Here is an 18,733-nt window from a genome sequence, read left to right as displayed (position 1 = left end):
GAGAGAGAAGGGGTCACGCTAATGGCATCTGTGGTGCTGTGTAGGACAAAGCAAATGGAAAGATAATCAATGTCAAGGGTCACAGCACTCTACTGTAGTTCTGGCTCAGCTCTCTCTGCTTTAGCTGTCAATCTTCCTGGAATCACTGTACTAAACTGTTTTTGTCTCTCTCTAGCAGATCCCCTGGGGCAGCAGGACTGTACCGAGTTAAGTCTCCCAGAACAAACACCTCTGGTTGTATTGAGATTCATCGAAGCACTGGAAAAAGAAGGTAGGGACAATTATCATTTCACATTGCCTGGCTACAGCCATTCCTTGCCTCCCACTCATTCCATGGGGTCATTTTTAATGGGTGCTGACCCTGGTATGAAAAAAATAAAAAAAAGGTGGGAATATAAGCCAGGCTATCCAAAGAATGGAACCAAATTATCTTTAAAAAAACAAAATTTAATAATTTTCAAACAAATAATAATATAACAATCACACATTAAAAATGACTCGACACAACGTTGTGTTTCGGCCGAATAGGCCTACATCAGGAGTCTTATTAATCAAGGTGAAATTGAATATAACACATCAAAGGAATCTCAAAATGCAGATAAAAGATTCCAAGGATAAAAGATGTCCCCTAGCGCCCCCTGTCCTTCAGTTCAGTCCAGATGGACCCTCTTCACTTTCCCCAGGCGGGCGATCAGACTCAGCCACTTTCAGTTGAGTCCCTTTCCTCCTTTCGTGTGTGACTGTCAAGAGCTCTGTTCCTCTCAGCGCCTGTGGCAGGGAGCCTGGACTTTTGGAAGCCACTTTTTAGCACAAGGCACCCGGCCGAAACACAACGTTGTGTCGAGTCATTTTTAATGTGTGATTGTTATATTATTATTTGTTTGAAAATTATTAAATTTTGTTTTTTTAAAGATAATTTGGTTCCATTCTTTGGATAGCCTGGCTTATATTCCCGCCTTTTTTATTTTTCATTTCACGCCTCGTGGGATCTATCGAGTTCTCCACTTTTCTTGTGGATTCTCTTTAGACTTATGCTGACCCTGGTATGCCAGAAGGCTTCACCCATGCTGTGTTTAGCCAACCCCCCTCCTATGGAGTGCCAGGACAGCATCTCCATTCTGTATTCAAATTCTGACCATCCCATAATCAGGAGATCTAGGTCAACAAAACCATCAGGAGCTTAGAACTGGAAAGGACACAATAGACTTACAATCCTTTTTATTTATTTATTTATTGCATTTGTATCCCACATTTTCCCACCTATTTGTGGGCTCAGTGTGGCTTACAATAAGACTTGAATAATAGAAATACATTTGTTACGACTAGGTTATGGATTACATTGAACAGAGTTGTGCGAGACATTTTCCGTCTTAACCAACTCTAATGGCTGTTGAGTCGTTGCTTTTAATTTCTTTCCTGCGATATTCTCTCGTACAAAGTGACTCTAAAAAAAAAAATCAGTTCAGTATGAGAGAGTGTTTATCTGTGACATATTTGAAGTCCTGTTTTGCATAGGGACTCAATGTGAGAAATGGGACTTCTCTGAGGACAAGCAGGACAGATGTATCCTTACACTTGGGTGACATCATCCCGACGGATCCCGGTGTGGATGCTGCCCAGCGCACTATATTTTTAAGAGGCTTTTGGCAGTGGACCCACTGCACATGCATAAACATGTGAACATGGAATACTCAGTCTTGGTTTTTCCATGGAGCAAGGAGGTCGCATCTCAATGATCTCCTCAGCGCCTTTTTCTCACGTACTTGTGCCTTTCTGTGTGGATAATTTTTCATATTTTATCATTTTATTCCCTCACAGTTTGGCCCTTATATTCTTTTTAGCATTTTCAGCTCTCATGGCTGCGTGTCTCTGACCTTGAACTTGCGGTTCAGGAGAGGCTAGAGAATGTGCATTGCTAGGGGGATAACCTTTTCAGGGACAAGGTGGAAGAGGTTGCTGACCTCATCAAGAAACCTACTGACATCATCCAGTCCCTCTCTCGGAGGCCTCCTTCTGCATCCTCCACTACTCAGAAATCCCCTGGCGGGTCCTGAAAGACTTCCTACTACTCTCCTACCCGTCCTCAGCAACAGCCCCAGACCCAACACCCTCAGGCCCACCTGCAATATCCACAGAAGTCACAGCCTGCACTCCAGTCAAAAGCAGGGGTGAGCTTATGACTGGCTCCAGGACAGCATAGCTGCCATCGAAGTATCTGTCCCGGACGACCTGCCAGTAGAGCGGAGGCTAAATGTTTTCCAAGAAAGGTGGCCCTTGTAACCTCCGATCTCTGGGTTCTCCAAATAGTCCGCACAGGATACGCTCGTGATTGGCCACTAAGACCTCCAAATGTCCTCCATGGGCATCATCTCTCAGTGCCTGGCATGGTCAGGTATTTGAAGAGGAACTCTCTGTCCTTCTCCAGGCTCATCTGGTAGAGCCCATTCCAACAGGGCAAGAAGGGCAGGGATTCTGTTCCAGATACTTTCTCGTAACCAAGAAATCAGGGGGAGTTTTTCCTTTCCTAAATGTAAGGGCCCCGGAACAAATACCTTGTCAACGAAAAGTTCAGGATGGTTTCATTGGGCACCCATCTCCCTATGATTCATGAGAACAATTGGCCATGCTCTCTGGACTTGAAGGATGCAGTTTCTTCTCAGTCACTGAAAGTACCTCAGAGGCCTAGGAGGGAAACGCCACTACCGGTACTGCATTCTGCTATTTGGCCTCGTGTCCACACCCAGGGTCTTTACAAAATGTCTTACAGTAGTTGCAGTGTTGCTGTGCAGGCAGGGAGTGCATGTTGTCAACCAATTAAGTTACACACACAAATCAGAATAAGCCTAGATTTGTGCACGCAATTTTAGTTACACGATATAGAATCTGGGGGATAGGGGTTAATTTGATAAATTGGCAACTAATTTTGGATGCAAACAGCACACAGAAATGTTGGCCTTCTAGTCATTTATAAGCATACTAGTGAAAAAGGCCCTTTTCTGACAGAAATCAAACGGGCGCTAGCAAAGTTTTCCTTGGAGTGTGTGAGATTGAGTGTGTGAGAGAGAGTGAATGTGCGAGTGTGTGTGTGTGTGACAGAGAGAGAGAGTGAGACTGGGTGCGAGGGTGTCCGTGAGAGAGAAAGTGTGTGTGTGAGAATCAGAGTGTGTGCCAGGGGACCCTCCCTCCTCCGCCCCAGTTCCAGGGTTCCCCCCTCCATCCCTCCCTCCATCCCTCTGAGTTCCAGGGTCATCCCCCCTCCCTCCCTCCAAGTTCCAGAGTCATCCCCCCTCCCTCCGAGTTCCAGGGTCACCTTCCCTCCCTGCCTCCCAGTTCCATAGTGCGCCTCCCAGTTCCAGGGTCCCCCTACCAGTTCAAGGGTCCCTCCCCCTCCCTCCCGGTTCCATGGTCCTGTCCCCTCCCTTCCTCCCTCCCTCCGAGGTGCTTGGTGGGGGGGGGGGGGGGTTGGTATTTGCTTTCAACCTAAGGAGACACTGCTTCTGGTGTCCAGCAGCTAAGTCCTGTCATGACCCATAGGCAGGTGGAGCTCCCTCATACTCTTTCAGTGACACACATAGACAGGGAACAGCTGGATAAACTGTTTTAGTGATATGTAGTTTAGATTGATATGTACAGATGTGTAGCTTTCAAATAAATGAAAAAGGTGTGCAGTAAGAAACCAAAACCAAAAACCTTTTGTCCTTTACCTGTAAAGGCGCAGTTTATTCACTAGAAACAGCTTTAGACGTGTTTCAGATGGAAGAAGGGAAAAAAACGACAATGTGTATCAGCAGCGCGTAGGTGTGCTTGGTTTTGAGTGTATGGGAATGACAACTGTGTTGGGGAGTGGAAATAGAGATTAACCAATGGGCCCCGTTGCTTACATTGTAGTTGATTAGGGTCAGTTCCACTCGTGTGTAGTAATCGTCCTGCTGCATGGCCAGTCGGAGAGGAGAGGGGGGTGCGGCGGAATGGTGAGTGAGCGGCTGGGGGAGGGTGGTTGAGGGGGAGTGTGGGTGGGGGGCCGGGGTGCAGTGGTGATTTTGTTTGGTTTTGAGTGAAAACGACAATGTGTATCAGCAGCTCGTAGGTGTGCTTGGTTTTGAGTGTATGGGAATGACGGCTGTGTTGGGACGTGGAAATAGAGATTAACCAATGGGCCTCGATGCTTACATTGTAGTTGATTGGGTCCGTTCCACTCGTGTATAGTAATCGTCCTGCTGCATGGCCAGAGTCGGGGAGGAGAGGGGGGTGCGGCGGAACGGTGAGCGAGCGGCTGCGGGAGGGTGGGTGAGGGGGAGTGTGGGCGGGGGGATGGGGTGCAGTAGCGATTTTGTTTGGTTTTCAGTGTATGGGAATGATGGCTGCGTTGGGGAATGGAAACAAGAGATTAACCAATGGGCTTTCTTGATTCGTTGTGTGTTTGCTCCGCCCTCGACGTCATCACGTTGTGACGCGAGGGCGGGGCAGACACTCATGGCCAAAGGTTTTCAGTGTATGGGAATGACGGTTGCGTTGGGGAGTGGAAACAAGAGATTAACCAATGGGCTTCCTTGATTCGTTGAGTGTGTTTGCTTCGCCCTCGACATCATCACGTTGTGACGCGAGGGCGGGGCAGACACTCATGGCCAAACTGGATATCTCGGCCGCCTCAAGTTTCCGGCTTGAGGCTTCATTCGAACGTTGGAGGTGCCTTTTATATATAGTGATGTGGCCACGTGTGTATAAATGACTTCTTATACTAATAGAATTCTGACTAGCAGAGAAGTACACAACTATAAAATAATGAGTGGAGTTGAACGGGTAGATGTGAAGCATCTGTTTACGCTTTCCAAAAATACTAGGACTAGGGGGCATGTGATGAAGCTACAATGTAGTAAATTTAAAACGAATCAGAGAAACTTTTTCTTCACTCAACATGTAATTAAACTCTGGAATTCGTTGCCAGAGAATGTGGTAAAGGCTGTTAGCTTAGCGGAGTTTAAAAAAGGTTTGGACGGCTTCCTAAAGGAAAAGTCCATAGACCATTATTAAATGGACTTGGGGAAAATCCACTATTTCTGGGGTAAGCAGTATAAAATGTTTTGTACTTTTTTGGGATCTTGCCAGGTATTTGTGACCTGGATTGGCCACAGTTGGAAACAGGATGCTGGGCTTGATGGACCTTTGGTCTTTTCCAGTATGGCAATACTTATGTACTTATGTACTAGTCATTTCTATGACGCTACTAGACGTATGCAGTGCTGTAAACATTATATGCAGGTACTTTCTCTGTCCCTAGAATGGGCGTAGCTAGACCTCACGGTGGGAGGGGGCCAGAGCCCACGGTTGGGGGCACATTTTGAGTGCTGCCCCCACCCATGCCTCGCCTCCTCACCCCCCCAATAGAGATGTTTGAAAATTTTTGAAAAACATTTTTAAGGTTTTTTTTTGCAAAAATGTTTTTTATAGGCAAACCAATTATACTCTGCTCACATTTCAAACAATGTTAAAATCGCTATAGTGCTTCAGTACAAATGCACACTCTACAGTCCCATCTGGCAATGTCCCACAAAAAAAAGGGGGAATTTACCTTCAGCAACAGCGGAGCAGCCTGGTTTGCAGCCTAGACCGTGCAGCCTGTTACAGTTGGTTTCCTGAAGAAGCGACAGCGAAATGGGTCCATTGGGACCAGACTGAGCAGAGTTTAAACATTGTGGCTGCGACTTGAATACTACAGAACTAAAATAAGTTCCCAGTTTTTTATTGTGGGGCATTGCCAGATGGGACTGTAGAGTGTGCATTTGTACTGAAGCACTATAGCGATGTTGACATTGTTTGAAATGTGAGCAGAGTATAATTGGTTTGCATAGAAAAAACATTTTTTTTGCAAAAAAAAAAACCTTTAAAAATGTTTTCAAAAATCTCTATTAGGAGGTGTCTGGAGTCGGTGATTACTTTTTCACTGTGGGCGGCTAAGGAATGTTTGTTTCAGTTGCCACAGTAGGATGAGATCCCTTTCCTCCCTCAAGAAAGAGTTGTGTTTAATCTTCATGTGTTTGCTGTGAGTTCTTTCCTTCGTAGAATGCAAAAATAAAAAAATAGAGGATTAACCCCCCCCCTCCCCCCGTCTGTATTAAGCAATGGCTGCAACTCACTTCTGCGGAGGTGCAAAAGCCGATCCTATTTGCATTGGGAAATATAAGTATAATTTGTCGGCTTGCCCAGATCGTGTCTGCGACACCTGCCTCCCCCTGAAACCTTTACATAACGAGCAAGTGGCATGGAAACGTTCGCTTTCCGAAATCACTTTACCCCTGTAAATAATCTGCATGGGTAAATGCCACTATGTTGTACATGCTTCTAATAACAAGTGTTATTAAAATAAATAAAATAACTAGGCACTTATTTGGTGCTCTCCCCTGTGTCTGTCCTGGTTATCTAACTTCCACTGTACGTGTGTTTCAGGTATGGACAGTGAAACTCTATACAGGCCCTCTCCAGGCTCCGTCAGTGACTCAGAGGTGAAGAAGTTGCTTCTGACAGGTGAGACATTTCTGGGGCAATGCTACTGTGCAGCAGTGGTGTAGCCACAGGTGGGCCGGGGCTCATCCACTTAGGGCTCAGGCCCACCCATTTAGTGCTAGCTAGTGGGGATACCAAACTCCGCCAGCTGAAGACCTCCCCCTGATGGTGCTGAAAACACCGCTCTCCACTTCAGCAGTCTAAGCTTCCTAAGCTGCTGATACTGGCCTCATCACATTGGGGGGGGGGGGGGAGAACACTTGGTGCCCACCCACTTCTTGACTAGGCCCACCCAAAATCTGCTGTCTGGCTACGCCCCTGCTGTGCAGGAGGCATAGCCAGACCTTGCGGTGGGAGGGGGCTACAGCCCGAGGTGGGGGGGGGGCACATTGTGGTGTGCCGCCCCGCCCCTGCAAATACCTTGGCTGGTGGGGGTCCCCAACCCCCGCCAGATAAAAGCATTCGATCCTGCACCGGTCTCTGCCGCCGCGTTGCCTGCCTTGCTCTTCCCCTCACGTCCTGCACGCTCCTTTTAGTTAAATTGAGCGTGCCGGACGTGAGGGGAAGCGAGAGCAGGGAATGCAATGTGGCGGCGCTGGAGACCGGTGCAGGATCGAATGCTTTTATCTGGCGGGGGTTGGGGACCCCCCACCAGGAAAACTAGGGGGTCCTCTGTGCATTCTGTGATTTTGCTGGATACTTCCCTTTCGAAAAATATGAATGTAGCCAGTCCGGGTCTGTCTCTCTACCATCAATCTTTCTCTCTTCGGAGTTGGAGGGAGGAGGGGGTAGACAAGAGAAGCTGCAGTGAAATAGGCGGGATCACCAAATCATTTCATGTCGTCTAGACAGGTTTCAGAGGTACTAATCCGACTGTACCTGGAGATCGGCAGAGGATGATTTGACGACGGTGCCGACTCTTAAGGAAGTTAAAGGAAAGGGCTGGAGTTGTGCCTAGGAATGCGAGGCTGGAATAGAACGAGGCTACTTTGGGGGGAATTAATAAAACTATGGCTTTCCCATCATCTGGGATAGTTATAGGAGAGGAGTGGGAATGTGTAGATTTGGCAAACTCCCTGGAACTCTTAGGACACTGAAGAATCAATTCAGGGTTGTTTTAAAAAAACCTGCTGAAACAGCATTTGTTGCTTTCAGGCTAAATAGTGATCCGGGAAGCTGATGAACGCAACATGGTGACCTGTTTAATTGTTATGTCTTTAAAAGTTTATATTGTATTTGATGTGTTTGGTTTTGCAATATTTTAATATGTGAGTTTGATCTATCCACCGTTCTGGATAAGGGCAGTATATAAATGTTAATAACTGAAATAAAAGAGAAGCAGGTTGTGGGGCAGATGGATTATTTCTGTGTTGCTGGTATAGTTTTGTATCAGTTACTGATTTATAAACTGTGTATAGGATTTTGGAAATTGCACTGGAATGGCTGCTCTCTCAATATGTGATATACATAAAGGAATCCTGTGCAGAAGGAATGGATCCTCAGAAGCTTAGCCGAAATTGGGTGGTGGAGCCGGTGGGGGGAAGAGGGGTTGGTGGTTGGGAGGCGAAGATAGTGCTGGGCAGACTTATACGGTCTGTGCCAGAGCCGGTGGTGGGAGGTGGGGCTGGTGGTTGGGGGGTGGGGATAGTGCTGGGCAGACTTATACGGTCTGTGCCAGAGCCGGTGGTGGGAGGTGGGGCTGGTGGTTGGGGGGTGGGGATAGTGCTGGGCAGACTTATACGGTCTGTGCCAGAGCCGGTGGTGGGAGGCGTGGCTGGTGGTTGGGGGGCGGGGATAGTGCTGGGCAGACTTATACGGTCTGTGCCAGAGCAGGTGGTGGGAGGCGGGGCTGGTGGTTGGGGGGTGGGGATAGTGCTGGGCAGACTTATACGGTCTGTGCCAGAGCCGGTGGTGGGAGGCGGGGCTGGTGGTTGGGGGGCGGGGATAGTGCTGGGCAGACTTATACGGTCTGTGCCAGAGCAGGTGGTGGGAGGCGGGGCTGGTGGTTGGGAGGCGGGGATAGTGCTGGGCAGACTTATACGGTCTGTGCCCTGAAGAGCACAGGTACAAATCAAAGTAAGGTATACACATGAGTTCATCTTGTTGGGCAGACTGGATGGACCATGCAGGTCTTCTTCTGCCGTCATCTACTATGTTACTATGTTACTATATGATATATAAGCTTTTTTAAAATAATAAATAGACTGCATGTATTCACATGGAAGCAGGTTACGTTGTCTGTATACATGAAGCACTGTGTATCATGGACTACAAGGTCCTATAGTTTTGTAGTTCTTTGTAATTGGCCCTTTCTGAACACATGAGTCTAATCCCATTGCCTTTTGGCCTTTCCTTATTGGCTTGCCCTGTCTCCAAGTATGCTGGGTAAGGAGCCTGCTCCTCTCTCTCCTTGTGTCTGAAACAAGCAGCATGTTTCCTGAGCGGAAACACCCAATGCTGTGATCTGACTGCTCAGCTTGTCAATCTCTTGTGAACTCATTGAGTTTTTACCAATACATATCTGCAACATTGCTATTCAGTGTGTAGCTGATGCCCCAGGCCTCTCTTGCCTGAAGAGGGCTGGTTAAGAACAGACTCTTAGTTTGCAGAAGGCAGCAACTCTTATCCAGTGCTTCTCAATTGTAAGTCTTGTTTTTTCCCTGCGTAACACCCCCTTAACTAGGCGCTTCTGGATTTGGAGTCCGACCTGACTGGAGCATCCTGAAGGTAATCTCCATTGGTCCCATACTTGGCGCTCTGTGCTTCCACCTGGGGAAGAAAAGTGCTGATGGGGTGAATTACCCTCTTCTCCCCCCAGGAACAATAATAAAAAATGATGTGAATAAGGATGGATAATAAAGTAAACATGTCTTGTTTAACTACTTACATGAATGTATGCATATATGCCATTCTTCAGTCTTTATACACCATATTCCTAGAGCCTGTTGCACTGGGCTTTCTTTAGCAAATATAATAAAGGGAATGGGACAATGGAGGGTTAAGTGACTTGCCCAGATTCACAAGGAGCTGCAGTGGAAATTGAACCCAGTTCCCCAGGATCAGAGTCTGCTGCACTAACCACTAGGCTATTCCTCATGACAGTTAACCTTGTAAACCAAATACTATTTCAATGTATGCCCTCTGGCATCACAGTCACTCTTGGGCTCTGGTATTCAGAGTAAATAACTTGGTCTTTCCACCACTGTTCAGTCCCTGTCCGTCTGACTTGCCCAGGTAACAGCTATACGTCCTTCCCTGCTGCCGAATCAGGTTAGTGTATGGGTTTGACTGAGTGGTCTAGGTTCTTCCCTTCCATCCCCACCAGTCTACCCACTCCTGGTCCTCTCAGATCTCACCCCTCCTGCAGACGCTTCTGGTGGCTGCTGGGCCTGGACTTCCAGACCTGTTGTACCTAGCCTGCCGCTGCTTCCTGGAACTTCACAGGGCTCAGAAGACCCGCCATCCTCCCAGCTGTCCTTCCTTGCTGGGCCCCTAGTGCCAATCACATCCCAGAGGCCTTCACCCTCACTGGTCCTCTGGGGTTTCTAACAGAGCTCTGTAACCGCCAGTTCCAGGGAGCCCCACTAGAGGACTAACTCTTCTCGGCCCACCCCTGCAGGCCATTTTCTTCTGCTCTGAACTGTGCCTGCTCCCAAGGGCTGCTGCTTCTGCTCTCCCTGTCTTCAGGGAAGCCTGTAAAGGTATTTTCCCTGCTGGGATTCAGATTTATCAGCCTTTATCAAAGCTCTGTAATGATCAGGTCCAGGGTTTCCCCAGCAGAGAGCAATCTCTACACCCAGCCAGAACCATGCAGATGAGTCAAGCTCTTTACCAACCTTTTTTTTAAAACCCCCTTCTCTATTTGTGCCCTCAGTCACCCTCTATTACTACTACTTATCACTTCTATAGTGCTACAAGGCATACGCAGCGCTGTACACCATACATGAAAAGACAGTCCCTGCTCAAAGAGCTCACAATCTAAAAATGGAATGTTGCTAGTGGAATAGCAACATTTCATGTAGAATCTCAAACAGTAGCAACAGAATCTCCAATAGTAGCAACATTCCATCTAGAATCTCCAATAGTAGCAACAGAACTTCCAATAGTAGCAACATTCCATGTAGAATCTCAAATAGTAGCAACAGAATCTCCAATAGTAGCAACATTCCATCTAGAATCTCAAATAGTAGCAACAGAACCTCCAATAGTAGCAACATTCCATCTAGAATCTCCAATAGTAGCAACAGAACCTCCAATAGTAGCAACATTCCATGTAGAATCTCAAATAGTAGCAACAGAACCTCCAATAGTAGCAACATTCCATCTAGAATCTCAAATAGTAGCAACAGAACCTCCAATAGTAGCAACATTCCATCTAGAATCTCCAATAGTAGCAACAGAATCTCCAATAGTAGCAACATTCCATCTAGAATCTCCAATAGTAGCAACAGAACCTCCAATAGTAGCAACATTCCATGTAGAATCTCAAATAGTAGCAACAGAACCTCCAATAGTAGCAACATTCCATCTAGAATCTCCAATAGTAGCAACAGAATCTCCAATAGTAGCAACATTCCATGTAGAATCTCAAATAGTAGCAACATCCCATGTTCCACTGCACTAACCACTAGGCTACTCCTCCACTAGCAACTTTCCATGTAGAAGCCTGCCCTTGCAGATCAGCAACGCGGCTGCGCAGGCTTCTGTTTCTGTGAGTCTGACGTCCTGCACGTATGTGCAGGACGTCAGACTGACAGAAACAGAAGCCTGCACAGCTGCGTTGCTGATCTGCAAGGGCAGGCTTCTAAATTACTACTACTACTTATCACTTCTATAGCGCTACAAGGCATACGCAGCACTGTCCCTGCTCAAAGAGCTCACAATCTAAATAGGACAGACAAACAGACAGAACTAAACCCTCCCCCCCTAAACTCATGAGTAGATTTCCTTTCCCCTCACTTTGATTCAGTTCACTCCATACAGTGTATAGGCCAGTGGTTCCCAAACCTGGCCCTGGAGGCACCCAGCCAGTCAGGTTTTCAGGATATCCACAATGAATATTCAAAGAGAGATTTGCATGCACTGCCTTCACTGCAGGCAAAAATCTCTCTATAGCCCATATTAAATTGACCTAAGGAAAATCCACTGCGTATTTCTGGGATAAGCAGCATAAAGTGTATTGTACTGTTTTAGGATCTTGCCAGGTACTTGTGATCTGGATTGGCCACTGTTGGAAACAGGATGCTGGGCTTGATGGACCTTTGGTCTGTCCCAGTATGGCAACACTTATGTACTTATTAGGCTACAGAGGAAGAACTGAAAGTAGAGGAAAACTCAAGAGAAAAATCATGATTGGAAAAATAAATCTCAGCCAGCAACACAAAATAAAATCATTTTATGTTCTAAAATCCAGGTCTAGTGCCTTAGCAACTTAGAGGTTATTAAAAAAAACAAGACTTAATCTTAACCAGTCAGAGAAGGTTCCTGTTTCAGTTTGCATTAATAATGGTCAGAATCTTTCTGGCTACCAGCAGGTATTACGTTTCTCAATGACAGTTTCCGCTCCTCACCTTGTTCCCATATCTCCTTTCTTTTGTATCCCTATTTATGCCACTCATTAGGGTTAAAAACAAAAACTCTTGGAATGAGAGGTGTGCACTCACATATTTCATGATCAAACTAAAACAAATGATAACATCACAACTATTAATGAAAATATATTCCATTGTAAACTTTTTCCTCTTTCTTGACTCTCAATCGCTCAAAAGGTTATCTAACCATTATCATTATGAGATAATATTAATTATTATACTATTAATTATTATACTATTAATATTGTATTATAGAAGGAAAAGACCTCAGACCACATCATTGCAAGACATCTTCTGTTCTACAGAAAGAGCTTTTAGACCATTGATTCATCGCAAAGCCTGTAGAACAGAAGATGTTTTTGCCATGATGTGGTCTGAGGTCTTTTCATAGTAATATAGTAACATAGTAGATGACAGCAGAAAAAGACCTGCATGGTCCATCCAGTCTGCCCAACAAGATAAACTCATATGTGCTACTTTTTGTGTATACCCTACCTTGATTTGTACCTGTCCTTTTCAGCGCATAGACCGTATAAGTCTGCCCAGCACTATCCCCGCCTCCCAACCACCAGCCCCACCTCCCAACCACCGACTCTGGCACAGACCGTATAAGTCTGCCCAGCACTATCCCCGCCTCCCAACCACCAGCCCCGCCTCCCACCACCAGCTCTGGCACAGACCGTATAAGTCTGCCCAGCACTATCCCCGCCTCCCAACCACCAGCCCCGCCTCCCACCACCAGCTCTGGCACAGACCGTATAAATCTACCCAGCACTATCCCCGCCTCCCGCCACTGGCTCTCCCACCTAATCTCAGCTAAGCTCCTTAGGATCCATTCCTTCTGAACAGGATTCCTTTATGTTTATCCCACGCGTGCTTGAATTCTGTTACCATTTTCATTTCCACCACCTCCTGCGGGAGAGCATTCCAAGCATCCACTACCCTCTCCGTGAAAAAATACTTCCTGACATTTTTCTTGAGTCTGCCCCCCTTCAATCTCATTTCCTCCTATAATACAATATTAATAGTTGATTGATCTCATAAAGATAGTTGTTACGCTGACTTGTATTACAGTCAGACCCTCTGTTTTCAAAATTCCTTTTTCCTGGAGCTACTGGTCACACATCTGTGCTGTATTCCTGCTGTCCCATACATCAGCATGCAGCTTAGGATGAACATTGCAGCACCATGATTCACTTGTCTTCAGGATGATGTGACTGACTGAATGGGAGAACTTTTCAGAAACTTCAGAGAATGTAAAAGGGGTCAGAACAGAAATTTGGGATCTCAAAGAGTTTATTTTAACTTACCTGCCAGCAGATTTGTGTGTTAAATCCTACAGCAGTTGCTTAAGAAGGCAAAAGTTTTGTGCTTGTTGTGATGCTATTGTCCATAAGATGGCGACAGAGCACTGTGCTGAATTCTGCTCGGATGTATTTCTATCCAAGGGAACTTTAAAACAATACAGGAACGTAAGACCGTTTGAAGTCAGAATGATTAAATATTTTGACACCTACCAGGCAGGACTTAACAAAGATCTGAGTTTTCTAGCCCATTATAAACCATAAAGTTGTCCTGCTTTGTCACCCTCCTATCCCTCATCCACCTGACTCTTCCTGTCTCTCACCTACCCACCCCCATCCTGTTAGACTGTCACTGGAATGCTTTGATGTTTCGCTTATATATACTGTCATCTACCAACATTTGCTTATTTCCGATCTGACGAAGAAGGGCAACCTTCGAAAGCTAATCAAGAAATGTATTGTTATGTCCAATAAAAAAGGTATCATCTTATTTTCTTGTCCATGTTTTATTTCTATTGATTATCCAATTCAACAGAGCTGTCTGACATGACCGAATCTTGCGTGTTCCAACAAACGCACAGACACATTAGCTCCGTATTGCTGCCTGATTCTGTCGTTTCTATGACCAGCAGAACTATGTCAGTCCTGTGTGTAACCACAGGACTTTATGTCCGTGTAATCACTGGAATCTGTATCTCCGCAGTGTATGACTGGGGTCTACGGACTAAAAAAAAAAGGTTTCATGTTAATATGGGCTTCCGCTTCCAAGCAATCGCTTGCCAGAAGACACAGCGCTCCATTGTCATTGACGTGTTTAGAGTGTGGCACAAGAGTACACAAAGCATTCAGAGGCATGAGGTTGAGCATCAAAAGCTTCTATGAGTTTGCCGTTGTTTTTCGTTTCAGGAACTAGCAGACCGAGCTTGGTCTTCACTCCCAGTCCTCAAGGATCATCAATAGACTGGTGGTTGGGAGGCAGGGATAGTGCTGGGCAGACTTATACGGTCTGTGCCAGAGCCGGTGGTTGGGAGGCGGGGCTGGTGGTTGGGAGGCGGGGATAGTGCTGGGCAGACTTGTACGGTCTGTGCCAGAGCTGGTGGTGAGAGGCGGGGCTGGTGGTTGGGAGGCGGGGATAGTGCTGGGCAGACTTATACGGTCTGTGCCAGAGTCGGTGGTTTGGAGGCGGGGCTGGTGGTTGGGAGGCGGGGATAGTGCTGGGCAGACTTATACGGTCTGTGCCAGAGTCGGTGGTTTGGAGGCGGGGCTGGTGGTTGGGAGGCGGGGATAGTGCTGGGCAGACTTATATGGTCTGTGCCCTGAAGAGCACAGGTACAAATCAAAGTAGGGTATACACAAAAAGCAGCAAATATGAGTTATCTTGTTGGGCAGACTGGATGGACTGTGCAGGTCTTTTTCTGCCGTCATCTACTATGTTACTATGTAATGGGTCAGATCTTCAGGAGATCCCTAACGAATATGCATGAGATAGATTTGCATGCAATAGAGGTAGAAGGCATGCAAACTTCCTTCATGCATATTCATTAAGGATATCCTGAAAAACTGACCAGTTGGCAGCCCTCAAGGACTGAAAGTGAAGACCAAGAGTCTACAATATAGAATAGTCGTATAAGAGCCAACTTTTCAAAGTGATTAGGGGTGCTAAGAGGAAGACAAATTACCCTGCCTGGACACATTAACATAGTAGATGACAGCAGATAAAGACCTGTATGGTCCATCCAGTCTGCCCAACAAGATAAACTCATATCATAAGGTCATGTTTCAGGATGAGTGAGCCCTTGGACTGCAGTGGAACGGTACTGCCTGCCTGTCCCAGGCCTGTAGCAAGCAGTGGGCGTATAACTACAGGAAGGATTGCTCCTCTAGAAGCGTTGAAGGAAGCAGGAAGCTGTACCCAGAACTGGAAGCTGATGCTGGAGCTGGAACTAGGACTGGAAGCAGGAGTAGGGTTCCCATATTTGCTCCCCCAATAAAGAGGACACATGCCCTGCCCCACCACACCCCTGCACCACCCTGCCCCTTTCACACCCCCACCCCACCCCTCTGTCACACCCCCTGCCCTATCCTCCTTACCTTACTGTACTACCCTGGTGGTGACCTCTTCGGGGCAGGAAAGAGCCCCCTCTTTCCTGCCCAGAGTGGCTGCACATTATCTTGCTGCCTCCCATCCCGGTGCCGATTCAAAATGGCTGCCTAGACTTCAAGCAGCGACCTTGCAAGACTTCTGCGGAACTCTCGGCGGCCATTTTGAATTGCGCCGGCACCAAAGGCAGGAAGAGACAGTCTGCAGCTGCTCCGGGCAGGAAAGAGGGGGCCCTTTCCTGCTCTGAAGAGGTCACTAGACCACCAGGGCAGTACAGTTAGGTAAGGGTAGGGGAGGATAGGACACCTCTACTCCCGCCAGCCAGCCTGCCTGTTTGTTCACAAATCTGGGCAAACGGGCAGGCTGGTAAAACCTGCCCGATTGCCCGGCCATGTCCTCAAAAAGAGGACATGACCGGATTAAACCGGACATATGGTAACCCTAAGCAGGAGCTGTGCTGGAAATAAGTACATAAGTAATGCCATACTGGGAAAAGACCAAGGGTCCATCGAGTCCAGCATCCTGTCCACGACAGCGGCCAATCCAGGCCAAGGGCACCTGGCAAGCTTCCCAAACGTACAAACATTCTATACATGTTATTCCTGGAATTTTGGAGTTTTCCAAGTCCGTTTAGCAGCGGTTTATGGACTTGTCCTTTAGGAAACCGTCCAACCCCTTTTTAAACTCTGCTAAGCTAACCGCCTTCACCACTTTCTCCGGCAACGAATTCCAGAGTTTAATTACACATTGGGTGAAGAAACATTTTCTCCGATTTATTTTAAATTTACTACACTGTAGTTTCATCGCATGCCCCCTAGTCCTAGTATTTTTGGAAAGCGTGAACAGACGCTTCACATCCACCTATTCCACTCCACTCATTATTTTATATACCTCTATCATGTCTCCCCTCAGCTGTCTCTTCTCCAAGCTGAAAATCCCTAGCCTCCTTAGTCTTTCTTCATAGGGAAGTCGTCCCATCCCCGCTATCATTTTAGTCGCCCTTCGCTGCACCTTTTCCAATTCTACTATATCTTTCTTGAGATGCGGCGACCAGAATTGAACACAATACTCAAGGTGCGGTCGCACCATGGAGCGATACAACGGCATTATAACATCCTCACACCTGTTTTCCATACCTTTCCTAATAATACCCAACATTCTATTCGCTTTCTTAGCCGCAGCAGAAACCAGGACTAGAAGCAGGAGCTGTGCTGGAAGTTGGAACTAGGGCTGGAGCTAAAACTAAGCTGAAACCTAAAGCAGGGCTTTAGATAACGTGTTGCAAGACAAAGAGGCAGAGAGCAGCGACTGCAGAAGAAGTCCCAGGGTTATGACGTCAGTGAGGGGCGAGCCCGAGTGGTGTCAACCCAAATCTAGCCTCCCCCGAGTGAGTGAACGCGCACAGCTGTCGGCAGGCCAGGGGAGGGAACAGCGTGGAAGAGAGCGCAGCGCGTCACATAGGACCCAGACGCGGAAGTAAAGGAGCACGGGAGTGACCCTGACAATACGGTATGATGTGATACTACATATGTATACACAAAACTCCAAACACCTCCTTTTTCCTGCTAGCTATACCCCTGTCTATGCAGTCTTGGTCGCCGCCTTGCCGCATTGTTTCATCACCTTGAGATCCTCAGACACCATCACCCCAAGGTCCATCTCATGAGTTGAGCTTATCAATATCTCTCCTCCTATCTGGTACATTTCGGCACCCCCCCGAGTGCATCACTCTGCACTTCTTGGCATTACAGTTTAACTAAAAAGTGGACGGAGTGGGAGACTGACCACAGATTCCATAAATAAGGGAAGCGAACTCAATACTTAAGAAGATTTATTGATTGTGGACTCGACACAGGACCTGTGTTTCGGCCAAATGGCCTGCCTCAGGAGTCTAAAAACAATCACATATTACATACAGTATTAAAAATGAAACTACTGATAAAATAAAAATAAACCATGTTACAAAAATTTAAATAAATTATAAATTGTGAATAAAAGAGTAATGAACATAAGCACATATATTGACAGAAGATATGTATTGATTGACAATATATATGTATAGGTATTAAATTCTTGATTTATGTTAATACAAAATTTTAACTGTGTAAAAATGTATATGAACATATTGAAAATGTAAAATATATAAATATATATAAATACCGCCATATATAACATAAACACAGATAAAATGGAATAAAATATATGCAACAGAACATACAATAAATACATACATTTATATATGAACCAACCTTGCGAGTGAATAAATGAGCAAAATCTGATTTATTCACTCATAAGGTCCAAAACATAGGTCCTGTGTCAAGTCCATGATCAATAAATCTTCTTGAAGTACTGAGTTTGCTTCCCTTGTTTCTGAAATCCGGGGTCCCTCTCCCACTTTGTCCACTTTAAGCTACACCCCGTGGGATTTTTGAGTTCTCCGCCCGGGTAGATTTCTTCTGGATTAAATTTTAACTGCCAGACCATTGACCATTCTTCTAGTTTTTTGAGATCTCTTCTCAATGTTCCTACTCCCTCTGGGGTATCCACTCTATTGACTATCTTTGTGTCTCCGCAAAAAGGCAAGCTTTTCCTCCTAATCCTTCAGCAATGTCTCTCCCAAATATATTAAACAGAATTGGCCCCAGTACCGATCCCTGAGACACTCCTCTACTCGTCTTCCTTTCCTCCAAGCGGATTCCATTGGCCAACACCTTCTCTCGCCTATCGGTCAACAAGTTTCCAATCTAGTTCACCACTTTGGGTCCCCATTCTCATCCCTCTCAGCTTATTCATGAGTCTTCCGTGAGGGACTGTATCAAAGGCTTTGCCGAAATCCAAATGGATTACATCTAACGCATACCCTTTATCCATTCTTTGGTCACCCAGTCAAAGAAGTCAGTCAGATTCGTTTGGCAGGATTTTCCTAGCACCGACGTGAGGCTTATCGGCCTGTAGTTTCCCATTTCTTCCCTGTGCCCACTTTTGTGAAGAGGGACCACATCAGCTCATCTCCAATCCCGCGGAACCTCTCCCACCTCTAAACATCTATTAAATTAATACTTAAGAGAGTATCCTGTGCAGAAGGAAGGGATCCTCAGGAGCTTAGCCTAGAATGGGTGGCAGAGCTGGTGGTTGGGAGGTGGGGCTAGTGCTGGGCAGACTTATACAGTCTGTGCCAGAGCTGGTGGTGGGAGGCGGGGTTGGTGGTTGGGAGACGGGGATAGGGCTGGGCAGAC

The 18,733-nt window shown here is 46.5% G+C and overlaps 1 protein-coding gene across 1 annotated transcript in view; it reads left to right on the top strand.

The window, feature by feature from the left end:
• The window catches only part of LOC115471738 (phosphatidylinositol 3-kinase regulatory subunit gamma), a 614,503-nt gene that overhangs the window by 102,448 nt on the left and 493,322 nt on the right, over positions 1-18,733 (top strand). The window contains exons 3-4 of the mRNA XM_030205540.1: positions 179-271; positions 6,445-6,522. Coding sequence (XP_030061400.1) covers positions 179-271; positions 6,445-6,522 — 171 coding nt within the window. The remainder of the gene's footprint in view (positions 1-178; positions 272-6,444; positions 6,523-18,733) is intronic.

Source organism: Microcaecilia unicolor, chromosome 6 (assembly GCF_901765095.1).
Source record: "Microcaecilia unicolor chromosome 6, aMicUni1.1, whole genome shotgun sequence".
In the NCBI taxonomy this organism is placed as follows: Eukaryota; Metazoa; Chordata; class Amphibia; order Gymnophiona; family Siphonopidae; genus Microcaecilia; species Microcaecilia unicolor.
Note: the sequence above shows the minus strand (reverse complement) of the source record. Positions and strands in the feature narration are given on the sequence as shown.